Source organism: Bos grunniens, chromosome 12 (genome assembly GCF_055505025.1).
Source record: "Bos grunniens cultivar Pamir isolate PY7600 chromosome 12, Bosgru_T2T1.0, whole genome shotgun sequence".
NCBI classification, from domain to species: domain Eukaryota; kingdom Metazoa; phylum Chordata; class Mammalia; order Artiodactyla; family Bovidae; genus Bos; species Bos grunniens.
Genome location: NC_141176.1, coordinates 12,712,920 through 12,737,990, shown reverse-complemented (window position 1 = coordinate 12,737,990; position 25,071 = coordinate 12,712,920). Strand labels below are relative to the sequence as shown.

General features: G+C 39.1%; 1 protein-coding gene and 1 non-coding gene across 17 annotated transcripts in view; one reads left to right on the top strand and one right to left on the bottom strand.

The window, feature by feature from the left end:
- Positions 1–23,780, bottom strand: part of AKAP11 (A-kinase anchoring protein 11) — a 52,474-nt gene extending 28,694 nt beyond the window's left edge. For 4 of the 16 annotated variants that reach the window (XM_086328827.1, XM_086328840.1, XM_086328841.1 and 1 more), the window contains exons 1-5: positions 22,759–23,124; positions 11,108–11,217; positions 5,018–5,134; positions 2,117–2,164; positions 465–599 (exon numbers count right to left, since the gene is read on the bottom strand). In XM_086328827.1, coding sequence (XP_086184953.1) covers positions 465–599; positions 2,117–2,164; positions 5,018–5,134; positions 11,108–11,167 — 360 coding nt within the window. In that variant the 5' untranslated portion in view covers positions 11,168–11,217; positions 22,759–23,124. Of the gene's footprint in view, positions 1–464; positions 600–2,116; positions 2,165–5,017; positions 5,135–11,107; positions 11,218–12,233; positions 12,323–18,657; positions 18,905–22,728; positions 23,134–23,199; positions 23,491–23,588 lie in introns of those variants that run through there. The other 12 variants (XM_086328833.1, XM_086328842.1, XM_086328834.1 and 9 more) reach the window with 11 other exon arrangements.
- On the top strand, positions 10,967–11,164 carry LOC147361379 (U2 spliceosomal RNA). Its single transcript, XR_015138527.1, has one exon. It is a non-coding gene; the product is annotated as a U2 spliceosomal RNA (small nuclear RNA).
- Positions 23,781–25,071: the final 1,291 nt, after the last annotated feature.

Here is a 25,071-nt window from a genome sequence, read left to right as displayed (position 1 = left end):
TAAAGAAAGCTGAGCACTGAAGAACTGATGCTTTCTAATTTGGTGCTGGAGAAGACTCTTGAGAGTCTCTCAGACAGCAAGGAGATCAAACCAGTCAGTCCTAAAGGAAATCAACCCTGAATATTCACTGCAAGGACTGATGGCTAAAGCTGAAGCTCTAATACTCTGGCCATGTGATATAAAGAGCTGACTCACTGGAAAAGACCCTGATGCTGGGAAAGACTTAAGGCAAAAGGAGAAGCGGGAGGCAGAGGACTAGGTGGTTAGATGGCATCACCAACTCAATGGACATGAATATGAGCAAACTCCAGGAGATCATGGAGGACAGAAGAGTCTGACATGCTACAATCCATGGGGTTGCAAAGATTCGGACAGGACTGAGCGAGTGAACTACAATGCTAAATTAAAAGTCATTTATAAAATGTGCCAACAAAAACTCATTAGAAATAATATATAAAAGTTACCTGGTTTAGAGGATCACTGTTTATATCTGATGATTTATTTATATCCTTCATACAAATAATTTCATTTTCATTTAGACTGCAGAAGTGCAGTGAGTTCAGAAGATCTGGGAGTTCCAAAGAAACTGCAGCCAAATCCTAATGTAAAGCAATAACACAATAAATAACACTGTAGCATAACACTTTAAATCCCTTATATTGTGGCCCTGAACTAAAATCATAAAGTCTACTTGTTATTGTTGTTTAGTTGCTCAACCATGTCCGACCCTTTGCAGCCCCGTGGACTGCAGCACGCTAAAGCCTACTAGTTAGTAAACTTTCCAGTTCATAATAGCTAACACTTGCAGTTTATTGACCACCATCGATTGTTTAGAAACTCAAAAATAAAATGTACTAAAATATTTTAAAATTGACAATTTTTTTAGCACTTTAAACATAATGATACCAAACTGTAACAAGATTTCACATGGTACCTCACACATCAACAACAACGAGGCATTTAACAGTTTTCAGCAGCAAATGTCAAATCTGGAGTCCTCAAGTTTAACCATGAAATGTCTCAAATGGGATTCTTGCTTTTACAGTTCTTTGGCGGTTAAGTTACATATTTGTATAATTCAAGTCTATTTTTCTGCCTTTCTTCCCTTTAGTGAAAATTTTATGAAGATGTAATGAAAAACGCCTGTTTTTCTTTCCATTTGCCCCTTTTATGTAACTGTTTTGCCCAGTGCAAGAATTATTACCATCTCTGACCATTCATATAGTACTTTCCTTCATAAACATGGTTTTATCAGTCATTCTTAAAGAGGAAGTGGAGTATGAAAGAAATAACTTTGGATTCATCTTTTCAGCCTTACGCTCTCGCAACTATATCTTCTCTTGTGCCCTCTGTCTAAACTATTTCCTTCAGGTAAGGGCACAATCAAGACACACAGCAAAGGTTTCTTTTCTCATCACCAGATACGCATTACCTTTGCAAACAATGCAGTGCTAGTGCTGCTGCTTCTGCCAGATGTTTTACTGACACAAAAGGAAACACGACAAGCACAAGTTTTAAGAAGCAGTACAAGGTGAAAAAGAAAGTACCCCTATCACATCTACCCGAGCTTCCACTCCTCTTCACCTAAGTGTGCAGCTTTGCTTTGCTGATCCTAATCTCAACTGTCAGTGCCTCTATAAACACCTGCCTAAATCAAACAGGCTACAATTTTTACACTGGTTCTTCATTATTTTTTACAAATTTACTCTTACTTTAACAAATTTAACTCTTTTCTCAATTAAAAACATAAGAATATGACTGTTGAAGTTAGATTATAAAAACCATCGAAATAAAAAATAAATCTTCCATTCTACATTATGACAGATGCAGAAAAAGTTAGCCTGTGGTTTGCAACCTTCTCAGATAAATGACTTTTGTGGTCCCCTGACCTAAAACTGCTTTCCGTAACAGAAACACTCAGTGAAAACACTAAAAGTGAAAATGTCGAGGACACACTCAAAAGGTGACCTCAAAATGTCATCTTTTAACTTTAAATAGGAATGATAACAGAAGAGTTTAACGTAACTTTAAGGCTAATGAGCAAATTTTCCATGCTCTCAAAATTTGTTTCAAATAATCTCTCATGTCCCTTTCCAGTTCAATAAATCGACCGTACCTGTATATGAGCAGCATCTGTTTCTTCATTAAAACCTAGAAATGTGACCTGAATAAAAAAGGAATAAAGGTCCATTAAAATTTTTAAGTCTTGTCTCAATTAGATTGTTGACAGAGCTGAGAAACAGAAAGCAAAGCACACAATGCATTAAAATGCTGCTGCAAGATGATTAATTTTTTCAAAGATGATCACAAAGGTTTTTCACCAAAGGTCTGGCTCCAACTGGGGTTCCCAAACCTCTCCCACACCCACTCATTAGCAAATTCAATCCTCACCCTCAAACATAAAGCACATGTCTCTTCTCTCCACAGCCTCTGTGGCCACTTCTCCCCGGCATGACCCCAGTCCTCTCCTACCTGCCTCAGGAACCATCCTGTCATTTCCCTGTCAAAACCTTTCCAAGCTTCTCAATGCAGAGTCCTAATGGAGGTCCCAAGGCTCCGGCTTAGCTGGTGGCTTCAACTTTCCCTCACCTTCATTCAAACACATGGGCCCCCTCGCTGGGTCCAGGACACGCCTGATTGTTCCTGCCTAAGGGCTTCAGAGTGGTGCCTTCAACCCAGACCCCTATTCCTTGGATGTTTACCTGTCTAGCTGCTTCTTGTTCTTCTAGTTCCAACCTAAACGTCACCTCCACAGAGAGGCTTTCCCTGGGAACCTCCCAAGGTACCTCCTGACTGACTCTCTGTGATATCACATTTATTTCCTTCAATACCTTTACATGGAGATTTCTCTACAAAAGTTTATAGAAATTAAATTTTTAAAGACAATCTAATGGTCTGAAGAAATGTCACATTATTAAGCAAAAAGGACAAATTATAGAAAAATGATATAGACTATACACATAATTTCAACCTTATTTTTAAAAATATACACCAGGAAAATAATTCTGGAAGTTAATATACCAAATTATAAGGAGGGATTAACTTTTAATGATGGAATTGTAAGTGATCTTATTTTTCTCTACTTTTGCCCCCCTATGGTTTTTTCTTTCCTCACTTACAGGATTAATGACATTTTTTTTTAATACTTTCAGTATTTCTTATTTTTCTATACGGAATATGTACAGTTTTGTAATCTGAGTATCATTACTTTAAAAATTTATATTTCTTTGTCTTTGACATCATAAGAAGAAATTTTGACTGCTTGAAGCTAGACTAGTAACTGTCTACCAAGTAAGTTCTATGACTAAAAATATGAAGTAAGTGGCAACAATATAATCAATTCTCAAGAATTAATGGAAAACAGCATAATTAAAATACAAAGCAACACTCAATATACTTTTGACATCTTTCTGATGACTCAAAAGCAAGTAAGAATCTTAAGATTGTTGCAGAATCTTTATTCTCATTAATTATGAGTACTGCCTTCACAGAAATGTTACAGTTAACTTCCAGGTGTCCAGGTAAAGTCATTAACCTGTAGGAACCTGTCTCCTTACGTATAAATCTTAAGGCAACACAACTCCTCTCCCATGGTTGTGAGGGCTAATAAGAGAATGTGGAGGAAGGTGCCCAGCATATCGCAGGCACTCAACAACAAAGAGACACTCAAATAATAAGCTTCCTTTCTTCAACAAAGATACTTCGGAAATATATATGCCCTAACATGAGACAGAAATTCCTTCTATTCTTTTAAGCTTCCTTTAACTGAATACGAGAGAGAAAATGAGCTGGCATGGAGGTCTGAAGGTGCCAGCAGAGCACTGCATTTCGCAGTGCTTAAGGAATGTGGGCTCAGAGGGCACTGAGTAAACCACTGGAGAGAGGCGGCTGGGACCCCGGTTGAGGGCAGAGGACACAGAAGACTTGTCATGCCTGGCAACAGCTGAGGAGATCAGGAGAGGCTTGGCTCGACTAAAATAAAACAATAAAGGATAACAAACAGGAGAACAGCCAAGAGCCAGAGAACCGAGCTCACACAAAAAGAAGAGGCTCGGGTCAGAACCACTGCAGGCCTGAAAGCTGTGCTCGCCATCCTGTGCAGCTACTTCAAACAGTTTCTCAAGGAATATGAAAGAAAACCATACCCAAAATAATAACCAATATTTTTATTAGAACCCTGATTTCAAAAAAGAATCTTTAATCAACATATTTATCAGTGTTGAGCTTCAATGACCCCAATATCCTGTCTCTCTTCTTTGGTAAATAAATGTATAGATGGACTATGGTTATATATTGTAGAAAAAAACTTTACCCCTTTTAATAGTAATAAATTCAAACAAAGATTGGAAACATTGACGCAACAGAGAAAAAGGTGAGCAAGTAGTATATCATATCCTTAAGTGGCAAATATCTTACTTCAAAATAAATATATCACTATTTCATTTTTGAATCAAAGCACTGAATTTAAACAACCAATAAATGAGTATTAAAAATAAGTATATATTTTGTTTCCGAGTAGAAAATTTCAGAATGTAAGTCCCAATTACTGAACATAGTAGAAATCATTTAATACACAGCTGTGTGTCTGAGTGGTCAGTAATGTCTGTGCACTGAATTAAATGTGTGCATTATAATACACTAAGATGACTATGCTGTGTATGCGTGCTAAATTGCTTCAGGTGTGTGGGATTCTTTGCAATCCCATGGACTGTAGCCTGCCAGGCTCCTCTGTCTGTGGGATTTTCCAGGCAAGAATACTGGAGTGGGTTGCCAAGCCCTCTTCCAGAGATCTTCCTGACCCAGGGACTGAACTCACATCTCTTATGTCTCTTGAACTGGCAGGCAGGTTCTTTACCACTAGTGCCACCATAGCAGGTACTTAAAACAGGTACTTCTCACACATGAATTAATGTGCAGAGATTTTAGGCATTTAAAAACAGACCACGTAGTCCTACAAAGATACATGAAAATACACTGTGCTGTATTAGAAAAGGGTATAGAGCGTAATCCATCAAACCTCAGTCAAATTGGCATGTTCATCCTGCTTCAAACAGTCCTCGGCTGATACACTGCATAGTTCCTTCTCGCTCTGCAATAAAGACTTCACAGACTGGAACACATCTTCATTGAAGCTCTGAAAACAAAAGATACTCTTAATTTACTTAATTCTAAGACAATGTAAAAGAACCTGGTGATGTATTAAATGGAGAGTCCGTAACTTTCCAGAGAATATTCAGTGGGCACCTTTTGATGTAACAGAACTCAACTCAACTGAGAGAAAGAAAGAACAAAAGGCTGAAGCAGAACTCCACATGCTCAACACACAACAGCCCCAGGCTCTCAACCTAGAGAGACGTGAGGCCCTCAGCCAGGCCCTCTCCCTTCCACCCTGCACTGACACCTAGCAGATCGCACACCTGATTTCCAAGTCACTGGAAGAACAGAAGCAACAATTCATAAGATGATGATGGGGGGGCTTACAGTAAGGTATGCTAACAATGTGATTAATTTCATAGCGAAGTTGGGGATGGAAAAATCAAAGAGGTAAGAACCCAAAATAAGGCTTTTCAGGGTTCTTAAAGCAGCAGAATGATGAAAGAGGGAAGGCATTCCAGATTTGAAAGAAAAGGATGTCATAAGTGCAAAGAAACAGAGGAGGAGGAAAATTTCATAAATGAATATTATAGTTGGATATAAAGAGAACATTAATTTCTCTCTACCTTATTCCCCTTCTGATTTGTTGATCTGCTATTTTGGCAAAAATGTCCTTATTCCCTAATGTTCCCCTGTAGAAATCCTATGTATTCCAAGACCTGTGAAGATTTCCCACCCCTTAGTCGTAATAAAGCTCTCCCAAACTTCCTACTGTATTGTTTGCACATTAAGATCATTTAATCTATACCACAATGTATTATAATTACTGCTTTTGTATGTATGTCTTTCCTACCTGTTAATCCAAATTACTGAAGTAATTGTCCTTTACTCAATCTATTACCCCAGATTTCAGTACCTCACATACAGTATGAACTCAAACAAAGAGAAAAGATGCAAATATGAAATCAAAGCAATTAACAAAAAAAATGTAATGTTAAATCTGAACTTTCAATATGAACTCAGGGCTCTTTAAACGTTTGTACTACATTTTTTCCATTGATAGATCATAGAATCAATGACCCTTAAGAGCAATGAGCAAATCCAGCACACAAACTCCTGGAATGGTATTTACCATTCACCAATTAAATACCATTCACCAATTAAAAGAACTAGAAGTTCTCTGAGTGAAGGAATTCCAGGTCAGAGGCGGAAACTTATGAAGTGCAGCTGAACGTCTTACTGTGACACAATGGAAGAAAGTGTCTCAAAAGAACACAGAAGCTTGAAGAACACTTGAAGGAATTCCAATTGGCCAAATATGGGATAATCTAAGCATCAAAAGAATACAGATGGTAATGGAGTACGACAGCTGAGTTTTAAAAGAAACTACAAGCCCATTAAGAGAGACAGATAAAAGGGTAGGGGTTGGAGGACTGTGCTACCTTACCTTAGAAGGCTGGCTAACAAATATGAACAGAATGACAAAATTTAAAAATTCCATTTGTAACTCCCAATATAACTACTGATTCAGGAAAGGACTATCAATGTATCCTAATCTACCAGATTAAAAGCTACTGGGGAACAAGATAGTGTTTTGCCACATCACCCTATAGATTACTTATTAACAGTATTAATTACAAAGGGATTATGTGTCTTTATGCTGCAGATAACTGGTGGTTTATCAGAGTTAAGGCAGTTAAGGGTAACTAACTATCTGGTCAAGCCTGGCCTTAAAAAGATGCACCTTCTGATCTGAAACACTAGAATGACCATGACATGATCCGTGAGGTGTTCCTACTGAACCTAACCACAAGGAAAAAACAAGTGAACTCAGAATATGAAGATGTTCTACAAGATAAGCGCTACAAACTCTTCCAAAGATCTGCCATCATGAGAAAAGAATTTAGACCAGAGATGGAGCTGACGGGGGTGGGGAGATCAAAAAGATACAATACCTAAGTAGAGAATGTCAACCTTACTTGACTCCTAGATGAGAGGCAAGGGGAAAATCATAAGGATACTGAGATAACTGGGGAAATTTATGCATGGATTGCACGTTAAGACTGTGCTACTGAATTAATAATTTTCTGAAGGACAGTAATAATGCTGATGTTCTTAAGAGAAGCATGCTAGCAGAGGAAAACGAGAAGTAAAATAATGTCTGTAGCCTACTCTTATTTGGTTTCAAAAGGGAAGTGTGTATGTACATATATACACATGCAGATAGAATGGGTTTGGTAAAATGTTAACAGGGTGAATCTAAGTGAAGAGTAGATGTGGTGTTCATTGTACTGCTTTTCCCCCCAATATTTGAATATTCAAAATTTTAAATGATTCTTCTTTCACTAATGAGTGGAAATTTTCAGGCTAAATTATGAACATGAACTTAAAAAAGGAAAAAATATGAAATGTGAAATCTGAACATAAGCAATCAACATAAACTCCTGACAGTAAAAGAACAACAGTCACAGTTAGTACCCAGATCTTGATTTCTAAAATCAAAAGGTTCTGTGGAGAAAGAGCCCATTCCAGGTCTGAGGAAGGTAAAGCAGAAACAGGGTCAGTCTTATACTAGAAAGCAAGGAAGCAATTAAAGAATTATAAGCCTGAGACAAAAGGACTTTGGCATTGCCTGAAGGGGCTTATAGGGACCAAGTCTGGGGCAATCTGAGCAACTTAAATAAACGAGTGAATAAATAAATAAATGATTGCAAATAAATAAAAGATAAGAAAACATAGTTATTTTAAAATCAATGCTTCCAGAGCAACACAAATAAATTTAAACTACTAGCATCCATGTAAGGTGACTATTCCACCAAATCATTCATCTGAAAATTGATAATCACCATGTTGCAACTTTCAGGAACTAGCTGCAGGAAAGGACCATCAAGGGATGCCAAAAGTGTTAATGAAAGTTGAAAAAACAAGATGCTTGCACACCACCAAGTATCATCCCATAGATTATCTGCTAACTAAAAAACAGAAACACTTTTAAAATGGACAACAGTTACTACCTTAATCAACTGATCGATTCTAGCATCACTAATCATTAGGAAAACCTGCAATTTTGTCTTCTCACTACCCTTTAGTATCCTGGCTAAAAATTTTTAACTTGAATCTAAGTTAAGCCTTTACACCTAACTTCTAGTTTATATGAAATATACAGAGAGGGGAGAAGAGTAAGTTAAATAGCACTGTGAGAAAACCACCAGACAAATGCAGAATGTGGAACACTGTACAAGAAACTGGCCTGGCCCATTCAACCAGTCAGTCTTGAATTTAAAAACAGAGAAAAAGAAGAGAAGCTCTTTCAGAACCACTCCTCAAAAACATGAGTCATAACCATCAAATGCAATTAGCTCAAATGCAATAGGAGCCTACATTGAACCCAAAATGGAAGTGGGGTGGGTGATGGCCTATAAAAAACATTTTCAGAGTAATAAAGGAAATCTGAGTATGGCTGGGTATTAGATATAGGGGATTATATTTAATTTTCTTGAATGTGATCATGTTTGGAGTGATGAAACATCAAGAATGTTAACTTTTACAAGGATTTACTGTATAGCACAGGGAACTATATTCAACATCTTGTGATAACCTATAATGGAAAAGAATCTGAAGCTCTATACCTCAAATTAACACAATATTGTAAATCAATGGTAGTTTTAAAAAAAATAAAGACCATTAATTTTCAAATGGTTCTGCCAAAAATTAAATACACACAGAAATAAAACAAAAATATTAACTGCTGAATAGGGGTGGTTGGTATGTAGGTTTACATATGGGTGTACTATAGTTTCTCTATATGCTTGAAATTTTCATAATAAAATGTTAGAAAAAAATTAATGGAATATAAAGTGCAGTTCTTTCTGGTTCTCATAGTCCCTGATTCCCAATAAATATTCAAAGTATCTCTTTACCTTTAATGCAAAGTAAGGTGAAATCTAGAAAATCTGAGTATACGTTTCCAATTTCCACATTAGCCAACAGGGAAGTTTTTTTCAGCTAATATATATATATTATATATATATTATACATATAATACATATAATACACACACACACACACACAGACCTTTTGAAATAAAAAATGTCAAAAGTTGTACTGTGCATACAGAACACACATACAAAGTATATAAGATTTAGATTCACATACTTCTATCTAAAAGGGTTTCCAAATATTCAAGAGAATTCAAGCCAGAATTTTATCATGTGTCTAATATAAACAATGGGCTGCTGCTGCTGCGTCACTTCAGTCGTGTCTGATTCTGTACAACCCCATAGATGGCAGCCCACCAGGCTCCGCCGTCCCTGGGATTCTCCAGGCAAGAACACTGGAGTGGGTTGCCATTTCCTTCTCCAATGCATGAAAGTGAAAAGTGAAAGTGAAGTCGCTCAGTCAAGTCCGACTCATCACGACCCCATGGACTGCAGCCTACCAAGCATCTCCATCCATGGGATTTTCAGGCAAGAGTACTGGAGTGGGTTGCTAAATAACAATATTAAATTAACAGTATGAAGTTTCGGCTGTGGCTGAATACACTGGTGAATTCAAATTAAATAGGTAGTACAATGCTTGGAGTACATGGTCACTCACTACTATATTTTCTGTATATGTGCATTTCTTAGTTCTAATATTAATTTAAAGCAATCAGTACAATTTAATTACTAATTTAAAGCTATGGATCCAATGGCTAATCTGAAAAAACTATAATATACCTATAGTTTACAAAAAGTAAAAACACACAGAAAATAGTTTTTACTATGAAGTGAAGTTGCTCAGTCGTGTCCAACTCTTTGCAACCCCATGGACTATAGCCCAGCAGCCTCCTACATCCATGGAATTTTCCAGGCAAGAGTACTGGAGTGGGTTGCCATTTCCTTCTCCAGGGGATCTTCCTGACTCAGGGATAGAACCCAGGTTTCTTTTTTCAAATTAAAAAGGGGACCTACTAAGTTTAAAGGTCCCTGAAAACACAAGGGGCATATTACTTAAAAATATAATTACTACAGAAACTAGCACAATATTATAAAGGCATTATCTTCCAATAAAAAATATAAAATAAATAAGTTTACTTTCTGTTTTCCAACTTTACAGGCACCTTTTTCGACAACCACTCTATTCCAGTTAGCAGTCAAACGCAAACATTTCTTAGATCTCTGAAGAAATGAATAGCTAAATGAAAAAGCAGGCCTAGCAGCTTTAAGAATACTAACAATGAGAAGCTGGAAAGAAGATCTGCAGAGAGACAAGAGCTACTATAAGAGAGGAGCAAGAAAAAGCTACAATGCAAGAAGTCAAAGACCATTTATCAAGCAAGGACTTGTCAACAGTGTCATATAATGTAAGAGATGAAGCTAAAAAAAGGTTTGACAAAGACTGCTAACCGTCCTCCAGTGTTCATTCTCCCTTTCATCAAGTGACACCCCCACAGTGTTAGTCAGGAAAAATGTCAAGAATGAAAGGGTAACAAAATCATCACGAGAGGAAAAGAGAGAGGGTTCTTCCTCAGACGAGAAACCCGGAAGCATCAGAAATCGCATTTCATTTGCTCACTCTTTATTTTCCACCTGCTACCTAGCCTAGGGCCAGGCATACTAGCAGCACTCAAGTTTATATCTGCTGAGTGAATCAGTGAACAGTAATATTTTGAGGTAAAGCTAAAGCTATGTAAGAAAAGTCACACCTGATGCTTATATTGTGAAGAAGAAGAAAGAAAACTACTGAGAAGAAATAGGGAGAGATTTTGATCTTTGGGAAATAATGTTTATTGTCTCCATGATTTCATATCACTATTTACATATATCCCAATCTCTGCATTTTATCATTATTGATTTCAATAATTAAAATGCATTTAAAAACAGTAATATCAATTCCTTCTTGGCCTTTTGGCTAAGATCAAGTGTAAAAACAGTAATATAACACAGCTGCTTAAAAAGACTCTGACTTCAGAAAAAGGATCAACATTTTTATTAAAACGATCACTAAAAGAAATCTAATATAGTGAACTTACTTTTCTGACAGATGCTCTAGTTTTCATGTGATTGTTCCTGAAAGACTGGAAGGTCGCCATGACTATTCTGCTGTTGTATGTAATCAATGAAGAGTTAATCCACTAAAGACCTAAAGAAAAAATAGTAAAAGAAACTAATTTATTGATCTGAGTAATTCAGGCAAGCATTTTGTCCTAAAATAACTTCTTCAAATTCACTTAGAAAAATGAAAACATAAACAAAAATTCTCAGACATAAAAATGTACTCAACAGTCTAACATGAATATTTGAATATTCATGAAAACTATGAATACTGGTACCTTAGTAAGATCAAACTATTACAAAATGTTATTTTTAGGTTCAAAATTATTATATATTCAAAATTACCCATATCTAGTCAGTCTTAGCCCTTTTTAATTACAAATAATATCTGAAAGCCTTAGTAAGAAATATTTCAAAAACTTTAAAAAAACCTAAAACATAGAGTATCACAGAAAGAACCTCAACGTTCTTGTCTCCTAAAAGTGACTCTATTACTACAGCAACCATGAATGCTCTAGACATTCTTATTTCTTGGGGAGAAAGGTTTAATAATATACAAACGAAAATATGAAATCTGTACATATCAGATAAAATCAGATAAAAACAAATCCCTTCTACAGGACTCTTAAGAGCATACCAATGGCAAGAATTCAAAAACATCCAATTCAAATGATTAACACCATAGTATTTAAAACACACACACACACCCTCCTTGGTAGAAAACGCTAGAGCTATGTCACTTTTTATCAATGCTTTAATGAAACACCTTTGAGAGCTTAAATCAACTTGAGTATTAACCACTCAATACCCACATTTGACCACAGTAACTTGTCCCTTCGTTCACAATCTATGGGCACCAGATGCTATGGATACAGGTATAGAACGGGGCATATACAGCCCTTCTGGGTCAGAGCCTTACAAGGAAAATCCTTTATTACTGTAAAGGGCAGGAGTGAGAACTGAATTCTAAACCCTTAATACTAAAAAAAAAAAAAATACTAAAAAATAAATAATTAAATAAATCCTTAATACTAAAAAAAATCTGAATGGAGATTGAAGACATGCCTAACCAGTTTCAGTCAAATTGGTCTTCTCAAGAATTACCTAGTTGAAGTTTTCAAGACATCTGGTTGATATTAATTTATACTATGAAGAGATTTATACACAAAACCAAACTTCAAACTAGTCCCCCACAGAACTGCAAAAAAAAAAAAAGAAAACCTAAATTATAGTGGAGCTCTAATTTTATATTCTTTTGCTACAAAGATAAAACTGAAGTATCAGCGCCTGCACACAAATGCACCTCACTTTAGGGATTCCTAGATTCTAATTTTTCCCAAAGAATTATATTTTTTACTTATTGGGGGGGCCACACACTTGGGGAGGCTATCAGCTCCCCAAATAGGAATCAAACCTGTGCCCTCTGCAGGACTAGCGCAATCTTAACCATCGGACTGCCAGGGAAGTCCCAGAATTTAATTGTTTCAGACAAAGAATTTCTATTCTGAACTAAAATAAACTTCTATTCTGGTCTCTTTAACAATAAAACGTGATTAGTGACTGGAATTGAAGCAGAGTTGTCAGAAAGACAAGGAATGTCCAGATAGCACAAGATAAAGAGTGATACACTGGGATACAGAAAAGTAGCATTTGTATCCCCCTTGTGACTCTCACTAGCTCTGTTCCCTCTAGGCAAACTGCATTATCTCTGGATCTGTTTCCTCTATGTATATATCTGGGTGTATATGATGTATGTTAACCTCGATGTATACTACCCTACTTACTGGACAAGTTTATTGTAAGAATCAAATAGAAATTTATAAGAGGCACTTCAAAAACTATAAACATAGGTAAAAGATTTACTTATAGACCAAAATGATTAAGAGGACCAAACTTCTCAAAACAAGGTATAAAGGTTTATGTAACCAAAGCAAAGAAATAATCTTTTTCTTTGTCCCAGTCCAAGACACTCTCCATTCCCCTCTTCCCCGCCCCGATTTTTCTACACCTACCAAAAACCCTCAGAGACGAGTGGACTTGCCTCAAACTTCACATAAAACATATAAAATTAAGAGGCCAACACAAGGATGCAACAACAGTGAAACTCTAACTCAGCTCCTGAGTAAACTGGCATCACCTTTCTGGAGCGCAATTTTGTAATGCATGCCAAAACCCTGAAAACACCCCTACACTCTGACACAGCCACTCCACTTCTGGGAATTCATCAAAGGAAAGAATGCCCCTGGAGCAGCCAGGGTTCTCAGGAGAGCTTAAGACACACCAATAGCTGTGCTAAAAGACTTCCTTGCACGTATCGTTCAATCCTTAGGACTGGCAGAATCCAGTTCTACAGTGAGAAAAACAGAGGTGAGCAAAGTTAACCACTCACCAGGCCCCCACAGTTAGCAGCAGAGGGCTGAGACGCAAATCCAGATCTTTGAACTCTAGCCCCCAGGCGCTTATCCTCCTCTCTACAGTGTACAGAGGCCTGAAAAGCTGTTCATCGCACTTTGTAATAGCAATAAGGACCACCCCAGATGTCAGAAACAGAAAGACTGAATGCCCGAGAGTGCCTTCCCACCATGACATGATGTCGGCCGTGGTACACAATGCGCAAGGACAGACAACCAGCATGCAAAGCATCTGTACTTTCTCTGACCCCTAATCTTCCCCAAGAGATGGAGTTGCTAAGAGATGGTAATTGCTAAAAGCAATTAACTTTGCAGCTGCAGAATAAAGGCAACACGAGCAAAGATTAAACTTGAACTCAATGGTGGCGTCACCAAACCTGAAACTGACCCATTACCTCACCAGAAGGTGGACTCTGCAACAGGCCAAGCCCCCAAGGCAAGAAGCAGTCACAAGGCCTTCGGGGAAGGCCAGGGCCTCTGATACAACATCCGTATCTGACACCGTGTACTACCGCAGCTCACTACCTGAAATATTCCTGAATGGCAGACCTAAACAGGACACCCTTTTCAAAGCTGAGAACTGAACAATCCAGTATGAACCTACAAAGAATCATTAAAACACACACACACACAAATATACACTGAAGAAAGGAAAAAAAAACAAACTCCCAACATACTCATGCCACCCAAAACTCACATTATCTATTTTTAGAATTTAAGAAACTAGTTTTAATCCCACGTTTACACTCTGCTTCACTCACTGAAGAAAAATACTTACTGAATCCTACTCCATTACTTCTGTGTTTCACTTAAAACATAAGCAAAATATTAACCTTGCAGAGAAAAGAAATCTATCAAAGAATATCTATGAAACAGTCCGTAACAGTGAATCCAGCATGAGATGGTATGACTCATACTTCTGATAAAGCAAAGAAACAAAAATCTCTTTAGAAAAGACACAAAGGCAGATAGAGGGAGAAAGAGTAACAGAGTAGGGTTCCTCACTCTTTCATAATTACAGAATATGTACTTTTAAACAGATTTTACAAAAGGTGCAAAAATACAGTATTTTTCCCTGGAACATCTTTATGTTAGGATAATAAACTTTTCCCTTAATGCTTTTTTGTTTTGTGTTCCATTCTGGGTGAATAAACAAGAGTCCTAAACACGAAATCACTAAGGGTTTTTCTCTAAAGTCAAATATTAGAGTGAACCTGGATAATGTTTTACTAAACAGCTCTAAGAAAAGAAAGTACAGATGGACAAGGCAAACAACTCAAGAGTAAGCTGTCAGAGCTCAGGAAAGCCACAGGATATAAAGCACCATGAAACAAATGAAATCTTCTGAGAAGCAGCAAAAAAGCAGAATAGTTGTTTGCTGAAACACAAACAACCAAGAAAGTTTTAAGAAATATCACAAAAGAAAAATAAATACCACAGAATGTAAAAGAAAACAAATGAAAACTAGAAAAACAATTATAAAGAGCACAGAAAACAGGTATCAGACACTTTGAATAAACTGTACCTATCCTTGATCCTGCGATTTCACTTCTTAAAATTTATCCTATATACATACTTGCACAAAATTCACGAGGATATATGTGAAAGAATATTCACTAAGACAAAAAAGGATGAAAACTAAAAATAACCTAGAAGCCCAACAAGTCAAATAAATTATAATAAATTCATATGACTGTGTTGGAAAGAAAGCAATACATACTGACGATAGTCCAGCGTGTTCACAATATATTAAGGAAAAAAGAAAGCTACAGAACAACGTAAATAGTGTGCTCTCGGTGATTTTTTTAAAAATTATATACATACAAAACTGACACTGCATGTTTCCCTCTTTTTGAGTTCTGAAAACAGAAGTGTTTTATTGTATTTGTATTCAAGCACAGTAAGCATTCAAACATCTGCTGAAAAAAATAAAAAATTATTTTTAAAGTACAAAGTAGATCTTTAAATGTTGAAATGGATACCTCTACATTTAATAAATTATTTCTGAAAATATAAGTCTCCAATAATTTCTAATTGTATAATATTTGGGAACGTATTTATAATAAATACACCAAATACATATTTTGGCCAAATCCCAAATATCCAGTGTTAAAAATAAATATTCTATTGAATATAAATACAACTAAATAGGACAAAATATGTGAAACATTAGTTTCAGACACTACCAGACAAGAGACAACACAAGAGTTGATCTATGCAAGACTATCATCCAAGAGAAATACTTCCAGGTCACAACACAAAGAGACACATGCCAAGCGGTCTGGCAGTCTCACCGAATTGAAGAAACAGGGGCCAGAGTTTGGGAAGGCCAAGTTGCTTAGAATTTGCAGGGCAGGTACTGGAGAAAGAGCTCAGAAAGAGTCAGAACTTTACAGACCTGCAAGGTGGGCTTCCTAGGGTCCTTATATGTGCTGAGTAGCTGAGGATGGGGAAATAATTTCCAGAGAGCAGTAGGCCAAATAGTACCTTGAGCCACACAGGACTTTTGGAATAAGTCCCACCAACCAGAGTGGGAAAACTCTATAACATACCAGGAAATGGATGGACTCCTCAGAAGGAAATTTGCCTCAGCTGAGGAACTAAGTCAGCACTAAAGTCTGCTCTGGACTTACCCTAACAAAGATAAAAGTCTAGCCTCAAAACACCCAACAGACTACAAATAATCTAGCTGTATACTCCAACTAACTCCAACACTTAAGGAATACAACAAAACTGAGCAAGTAACAGCATAAAATTTAATAGCTGGCACACAGTCTGAAATTATCAGATATACAAAGGAGAAAAATAAGACCCATAAGCAGGAGGATAAAAGTCACTAAGTGCAGATCCAGAAATGATGGAGATAATGGAATGCACAGAACAGATATTAAAACTATATTACAAATGTGTTCCATACAGTCAAGAAGGGAAAGAAAACATGATTATGATAAGGAGAGAACAGAAGATGCAAGAGATTCAAATTGAATTTCTGGAGATAAAAATAAAGTACATCCTAGATGCAATTAACAGCAGATTAGACACTGCAAGAGAGAAGCTCAGTTAATTTAAAGACATAGCAATAGAAACTACCCAAAATGCTGCACAGAGAAACTTAAAAACAAACAAATGACTCACTGTAAAAGATGAGTAACTGGAATCCCAAAAAGTGTGAGAACAAGGAGCAACATATGAAGACAAAATGGCTCAGAATGTCCCAAAGTTGATGAAAACCATAAACTGACAGACGTAAGGAAGATTAACAAACCCTAAGGAAAACAAACACGAGGAGGACTTCACCAATACACACTGCAACCAAATTTCTGAAAATGTGTGATAAAGAGAAACCTCTTGAAAGCAACCAGAGAGAAAACTACACACTACATACAGAGGAACAAAGGCAACAAATTTCTTATTAGAAACTATGCCAAACCATAAAACAATGGGGAAACATCTAAAGAGTGTCAACCCAGATACGCATTCCCAAATATCTTTCAAAAATTAAGAGAAAATAAATTTATTTGAACTAAAAAAAAGCTATGAGAATTCATCACCAACCAACCATCACTATAATCAGTGTTAAAAAATTTTTTTTTCTACAGGCAAAAGAAAAACACTATCACATGCAAATTTGGATCTAAACTAAGCATAATATCTCAAAGGGTCAATATAAGGGTAATATAAAAAATATTTTCTGCTTTTTTAATTCCTTAAAAAATAACTTTAAACTGAAAATAACAATGAATTATGGGGTTTACAACATACATATAAGTAAGATGTGTAACAAAATTACACACAGTTAAGAACTAAAAAAAATACTGTTCTACACTATACAAAAAGTGATATTGATAAGTTATCTTGTTAACCCCAGAGCAACCATCAAATACAAAGCAAAGTGGTGTGAAGAGGTGCTATCCTCTTTTTGCAGGTAAGGAACCCAAGGCTTCATCTTCACAGGATGGTTATAAGAATACAATTAATACATTTAAAAACAATACTTGATGTAGAAAGAACTGAAAAATGTTAGCTTCTTCCTTAGATTTATGAAATCTAAAAATATCACAGCTATCAGTTACTACTTTGTCTTTCAACACAATAATCATTCATGCAAAAAGAAGTGTGAATGTAATCTGATTATCTACTAAGATATCTCTCTATAAATGTCCTGTATGTGAACAACAAACACAACTTAAAAAAATACCCTAAAGTACTGAGGCTGTGCACTTAACGTGAATACGCTTCCTAGAAGGTAGGGTAATAATATTCTTAACCTTCTGCACAATCCCCACCTACAAGATTATTTTTAACAAAAAAGTATGCTCAAAATTTTAATTCAGGAACACATTTCTCCATGTCAGTGGCATCTGTGATTTCACAGCTCTAAGAATATATTGCTGAAAAGGCACTTAAGCAGCTCGTGCAAATAATAATAAGGTTCTACCCCAAACTGCCAGCAGCAGGAATGAGTGAACAGATCTCCTTTGCAGATGGGCCCAGTGCTTGGCACATATGAAGCATTCTAAAATTCTGTGCAGAACCTATTAACCAACAGAATACATGAAGCATAAAGAAAAAAAGTGTGGGGATTACCTGGTGGTCCAGTAACTAAGACTCTGTGTTCCAAATGCAGGGGGGCCTGGGTTCGATCCCTACTCAGGGAACTAGATCCCACATACCACAACGACAGAGCCTGCAAGCTGCAACTAAGACCCAGGTGGAGCCAAATAAAAAAATAAACAGTTGTTTAAAAAAAAAAAGTGTGAAAGGTAATTTTAAGGTTTCAAGCTTGGGGAGCTGTAAGTGAAGCCAACTAGAGGGTAAGTGGAAGATAGCATTATTTTATGTCAAGATAATATCCAAAGAGCACCTAAAAAAATAAATTTAGCTGTGGTAGTCAGAGCTAGAGACACTACTCTAGGAATTATCTGCATAGAGAGAGCTTCAAAGCTGACTGACCCTAGAGACTCTGACAAGACAGAAGACAATCATGACGAACAGTCCCCAGGCAGGTAAACGAAGAACCACAAATCAGTGGCAGTCAAAGCAAGTGAGGCAGCAATTTAGGAGAATTTAGGTGTCACTGAGGAGAAGGCGATGGCACCCCACTCCAGTACTCTTGCCTGGAAAATCCCATGGACGGAGGAGCCTGGTAGGCTGCAGTCCATGGGGTCAGGAAGAGTCGGACAGGACTGAGCGACTTCACTTTCACTTTTCACGCATTGGAGAAGGAAATGGCAACCCACTCCAGTGTTCTTGCCTGGAGAATCCCAGGGACGGGGGAGCCTGGTGGGCTGCAGTCTATGGAGTCGCACAGAGTCGGACACGACTGAAGTGACTTAGCAGCAGGAGCAGCAGCAGCAGGTGTCACTGAAGTCAAGAAACAGTTTAAAGTATGCAGTGGTCAGTACTAGACTTAGCTAGGAATGAGTGTTTCTTCTTCAAATGCTGCAGGAGCCACACCACAATACCCACACACAATACCCACAGCCCTCAGTCAGTCACACCACATCCCTTACACTCTGCCAGGCAGGCACTGCTGAATTGCTGATAAACAGAATTTATATTTTTCACAACAGAAGTTGCTGTTTTATACCCATTTTTACATAAGAAAACTGAGATACAAAACATTTACTTCAGTGGTCCTCCAACCTTTCTGGCACCAGGGTCCAGTCTTGGGGAAGACAATTTTTCCTCGGACTGGCAGGGCTGCGGAGGGGGGGATGTTTTCGGGATGATTTAAGCACATTATATTTATTGTGCACTTTATTTCTATTATTATTACATCAGTTCCACCTCAGATCAGGCATTAGATCCTGGAGGTTGGGGACACCTGACTTACATACACATTTCTCCCTCATACACCTAGAACCTGTCCTGAAGGAGATCATTGGTGAGAGCAAGTTCAGAGGAGTACGAAGGGGAAAATTCTAACTGTAGGAGGTCAGAGTACACCGGAAGTACCCACCTTTTCCTGCTGTTCACACCCCCTTTACTAGAGAAACTGCAGTACCCAGCCTGAAAAAATACAAACTGTGGGACTTTTTTGGGACTTTTGTGTAGAGCACACCTACATCTTCTCCCCCATCTTTCCCCACCCTCAGCCAACAGGACTACAAGTAGGTACCTGATCAACTGGACCATCTGTATCTCCAGAAATTCGGAATTAAGACATAGAGATATCTCAAGAGAACCACACTGCAAAATCAAAACATCTTGTGTCGGCACTAAAGCAAACCAAAGTCTCGTGCAAACCAAAGGTATGGGGAAGCAGAAACCAAGAACTTGAAAGAAAAAGTCAGTCTGAAGAAGTCGAAACAGACATTACAGAGTAACAGAGACACAAGACACGTGTCATGGCTTCCCAGAGAAAAACTGGCTGGTTAACTGCCTGAAGATCTTCTGGTTTCCAGAACGCTGAGCTGGACTTCAGACGCCTTCTGTCTGACAAATGCCCTTTTTAAGTAAGTTAATTCAAATGGTTTCTGTTTCTTGCAGCCAAATAATCCTCAAGACATTAAAAGAGGTCAAATAAAAAACACTGGGTAAGCAGTTACTATGTGCTTCACTGTAACTAAGGTTTTAAAAACTTTCCTGTTGGGGATGAAGAAAAAGAGGCTTTGTAATATCAATGGACAGATCTGCTGGACTCCCAAACACAAACTCTTTTCTTTCTACTTTTTTCTTTTACACTGTACCTCTTTCACTCAAGTAACATCTAATCTGTTCCAATCCTCAATGCCATTTATCTATTTTTTCCCATGAAACATTCTCTGATTAGTCCAAAAATGTTTTCTTTTCTCCTGTCCAGTCTCTAACCTGTATATTTCAAATGCCTTTATGCTAGTATTTTATAATAAACTTTAATAATGAAGATGAGTGCCAGAATAAAGCCACTAGGAGCTGTCTGATTTGTTTCTAAATTGATGAAGTTTTTTCTTTCCTTACTTTACCACTTTATACACTAACCCTTAACTCAAGCCCAGGCCAGCTTAGATCTTTTCCTGACCTGCCCCATTCCTCATTTCCTCCAAATCATTGATTTGACTAAAAATGCAGGCCAGAAAAAGAACAGTTTAGCTTACCTAATCATCCTACCCAAAGTGACTTCATTTACAAGTATCTACATCCTAAACCTGAAAATATTGCCAAAGTGATAAAAAAACCCAGCATAAAACTGTTTTTCTATCCCTGAAAATCAGCTTCCCAAGATGAAATGACAGAGAACTTCTTAAATCTATACAATCTCTTTTGCCCATTCTCAAAAAGACACTGCTGAAGTTTTTCATGTTTTCTCCAAGTACAAACAACAGCATAGCCTACTCATTACTGGAAATTTCCCTAAGAACAACCTAAAATGTATCATCTGATTTGGTTTGATTTACTTTTCCAGACAGTTAAGTTCCTGGAATGTTTCATTAAAAAAAAAAGAAAAACAAATGTACTATCCTTCTTCCATCCTTGAAAGGCAAAGGAAAACTTCTTCAGCTTCTAGAGTTCTCCGAAGAGTTGTAAAACTAGAGAACTTCTCACTGTGGTTCAGGGTCTCTGGCAGGTCCCATATCCTCAATAACTGGGAAATATCATTGCTGCTACTGCTAAGTCACTTCAGTCGTGTCCGACTCTGTTCGACCCCATAGACGGCAGTCCACCAGGCTTCCCCGTCATGGGATTCTCCAGGCAGGAACACTGGAGTGGGTTGCCATTTCCTTCTCCAATGCATGAAAGTGAAAAGTCAAAGTAAAATCACTCAGTCGTGTCCGACTCTCAGCGACCTCATGGACTGCAGCCCACCAGGCTCCTCCGTCCATGGGATTTTCCAGGCAAGAGTACTGGAGTGGGGTGCCACTGCCTTCTCCTGGAGGTAAACCACTAGGCCCTTATTAACAGAGCAGCTATGTGGGTACAGATATTCATCCCTAGGTACCAGTTCAATTTTGGGAATTTGTTCTGACTGCCCTTTACATTCTCAGATTTCTCATAAACTTCTGTTACAGCCAAGAGTGAAATTCACCGTCAACCTTTGAGTCAGTTCTGCCACAGGGCCATAAAGAAAAATACAACTGTGTATTTTAAGAGCTTCATTAAAATGGTACTACCTAAACTGACAGTGATTGTGCTGGGCACTGGGATGCCATTTCCTCTAAAACCATAAATAAGACAATAATAAGACATTAAAATAACTGCTGAGAACCCTAAATTTTCCGAGTACATTTCCTATTTCCAGACATACCAAAGTCAGTATCAATCAATATATCATCCCTAACAAGGTGGAAAACAGCTAAGGAAAGCTTATGAGTTTTGCAAGGGACTGAGGAATTACAAAGCTGAAAAGCGAACCAGAATGTTTAACGCCAGGCTGCAAAAAGGCCATTAGATATATGTCTCAGCAGTATTTCTCACCCTGAAATTTCCTTAGCATCTTAAGCTAAACCACCTCCAGTTTAACAGGGGTTTCAGTGGAAGGAAATCAGAAAGACTGTCCCCACGTCATACACTGTGGTTCAGATTCTACTGCCATTGTTATTCTGCCAACGTTTTTAACACTTTGGTCACACCCACGTATTTTTTTTAATTAGGCAGTTTAAGTGCCTGGAATAAAAGAATAAGTCTACCCAGTCCATTCAGATGAGGGGTGGTGGCCTGCATTTGAGCTGTTTAACAGCGCTGAAGGAAATCTGAGAGCAGATAAATCCAAGTAGCACCCCGAGGAGCTGCTTGACGCTTTCCGTTTCTGTCACAGTATTTGGGCTGTGCCCGATTCCAGGGCTCAAAGGGATCTGACAGAGGATGGCTGTTGGTTCGGGGGACAAAATGCATCCTCCTATTCCTCCCGCAAAGGTTTCTGTGCGTGCAGCACGCACCCCAACGAGGCACACGCAGCAGCACGCACGGCGGGGGCCCGGCTGTGAAGACCACCTTAGGGGACGGCAACTAGGCCTGTCACCCAAAGAGCTGCCGCCCCGCCGCCGCCCTCAGACCCCGGGAAGACCCTTCCGGAGCCCGAGGACGCTCGTCCCCGTCCCCTCAGGCCCAGGGCCTCAAGCTTCCTCTCCTCTCCCCGCCCCGCTCCTCCCTCCGCCGTGCGAAGGCGCAGCTCCGGGCAGCCCCGAAGTCAGAGCCGGGGCTGCTGGCCGCTCCATCCAGCGAGGCCCCACGCCCCGCCGCCGCCCCAGCCAACGGGCGCCGCTCACCTCAGCGGGCGGACCCGCGCCAAGGCTCACCTGGGGGGCCGCAGCCTCCGCAGCTCACAAGCATGACACCCGCCCGCAACGACCAGCGGCGAGAGCGGCCGAGGAGGCGGGCGCCCCCCTCCCGCAGCGGCCCCCAGCCCTCCCCCCTCCCCGCCCCGCGGCCGGCCCACCCGCCCCCGGCTTCCGCCACCGCAGCTCCAGCCCGCAACACCTCCGAGAGTCCTCACGCCTCCCACTGGCTATCGCGAGAGGACACCCCGCCTCTCGCGAGAAGAACTCCGCGACCGAGCCCGCGCAAAAAGTGGGTGGGCTTTTAAACAGGAGAGAAGGAACAGGAAAAAGCCTTCCCACGTGCTCCGGGGCTGCCAGCCGGATGGCCGCGCGCGTCACGTGACCACGCCCAGCGGCATTCCCATTGGTCAGAGTCCGTTTGGCCCACGGGAGCTTTAAACTCGAGGCTGACCTACGAACCTCCTGCAGACGTCTTGCGCGCTTCCTGGTCCGTTACCTGGGAAACCGTTTAACCCTTTCCTCTGGCAAAATATCCAAATCTTGGCTTGCTCTGCGGTTCGGGTGTAAGGCCCTGCCTCCTTTCCTTCGTCCCCTAGGTTTTACCGCCGGAGGTCAGCTGGGCTCCTTCTTCGCCCCAGATTAGCTTGTGCTTGCTTCTGATTCCGGGGTCCCCTTCCCATAGCGGCAGCCCCTCGAGATCCGACGGCTCTAGAAGGGCTCATCCTCTGACACAGCTCCGCCCTTTCCCCCCAGCATTTCCCAGAGGACCATTCACAGCGCGCCAGGCCCACGGCCCCATGCAGACCTGGACAAATGGTATCAAGGGATCTCCAGGCCCTAATGCTCACCTTTCCGTCGTGAGGCGATGTCAGAATCGGGAAGTAAAGCCTTGATCACGGAGAAACCAAGACAGAGATGAAAAGCTAGTATGTTTAGAATCAAGGTAGAAAAAAAAAAAAAAAAGAAAGTAGAATCGGAAGGGCTAGTCCAGTGAAGTTGCAGTCTCCTCGAAGACATCCATTCGTCAAGAGTGGAGATACCTGATAGATGAGAACGACATTTTTAAGTACATCTTCATTATAAGTTTTGCCCAGGCTGGGAGAGAGGAGGGCAAGGAACAAAGGGCATATTCATATGTTTATTTCTTAACAATTTTTTGTTGAGCTTCTATGTTAGGGACTATTCAAACTCTCGATTGAGCATCCTCAAAAACATGTAAATCTAAGTTCTAGGGAGCTTATGAGCAGGGGAGGAAAAGTATTTTGGTGTTAAGCTCCACGCAGAAGAAATGCAGGGAATGATGTGATTGATGACTATTGCAATGGAGTGGCCCTTTTGAGGAGGAAACATTTAAGAAGCGGTTTGCGTAACAGGCATGCAAATATCAGAGAAGAATTTGGGGCGAAGGAAACTGCTAATTCTAAGGCCCTAAATTGGGTTTGAGGGGGAAGGTATGAGAAAGTAAAAGGAAAGTAAGCTTGGAAACACGCTTGGAGACGTAAACAAGCACAGGTTACATCCTGTAGGGTTTTGTAAGCCAATATAGGAATTAGTTTATTCTGAATGCAGTGGAAAGCCCTGGAGAGTTTTAAATAGGGAAGAGACACCTATGTTTTAATAATTTTAAGCTCTTTGCTGCAGAGCACGGATCTTAAGAAGGCCACAGAGGAAGAAGGGAGATTAAAGGATTATAATCTATGTAAGAAGGAGCCCCGAAATTTTTAATTTCCGATGACATTGACATTCCTGTTCTAAAATCTGTTAGGTCAGAGTCCTGGTTCTGTTTGCCATATTTTGTTAAAAAAAAAAAAATCTAGATATTCTTCAGTTACTGCTGTTTAATTACAATTGGAGAAATAAATGGGAAATTTTATTACACGGGAAAACAAATGGCCCCCAAAAAATCATTACCTTTGATTTTTTCCCCTCCATTTACAACTCACAGATAACCACCTCTTCTGTCCAAAGGTCAGTTCTAAGAATAGCCAACATAAAATGATGTTCAATGCAGATATTTATTCCTGAGTATAAGATTTGAAAAGATAGAGGTCTAAGTCTAGAAAATGGAGATGTTTCACTAACAAGAAACAGAGATCAGGAGAACTGGGTTCCAACTAGAAGAACTCATTAACTGGTGACTCAGCCAAATCAAGCAAGGTACCTTATCATCCGTAAGTCTCAGCTTCCTCATGCATAAAACAAGACAATGAACTAGCCTGCATGCAAAGTGGTTAAGCCTGAATTATATTTTGGCATGCACACACCCACAAGAGGGAAGCTGGAAAGGGAAATGAAATGAATTTTTAGAAAAACCTAACAGAGTCAGTAGCA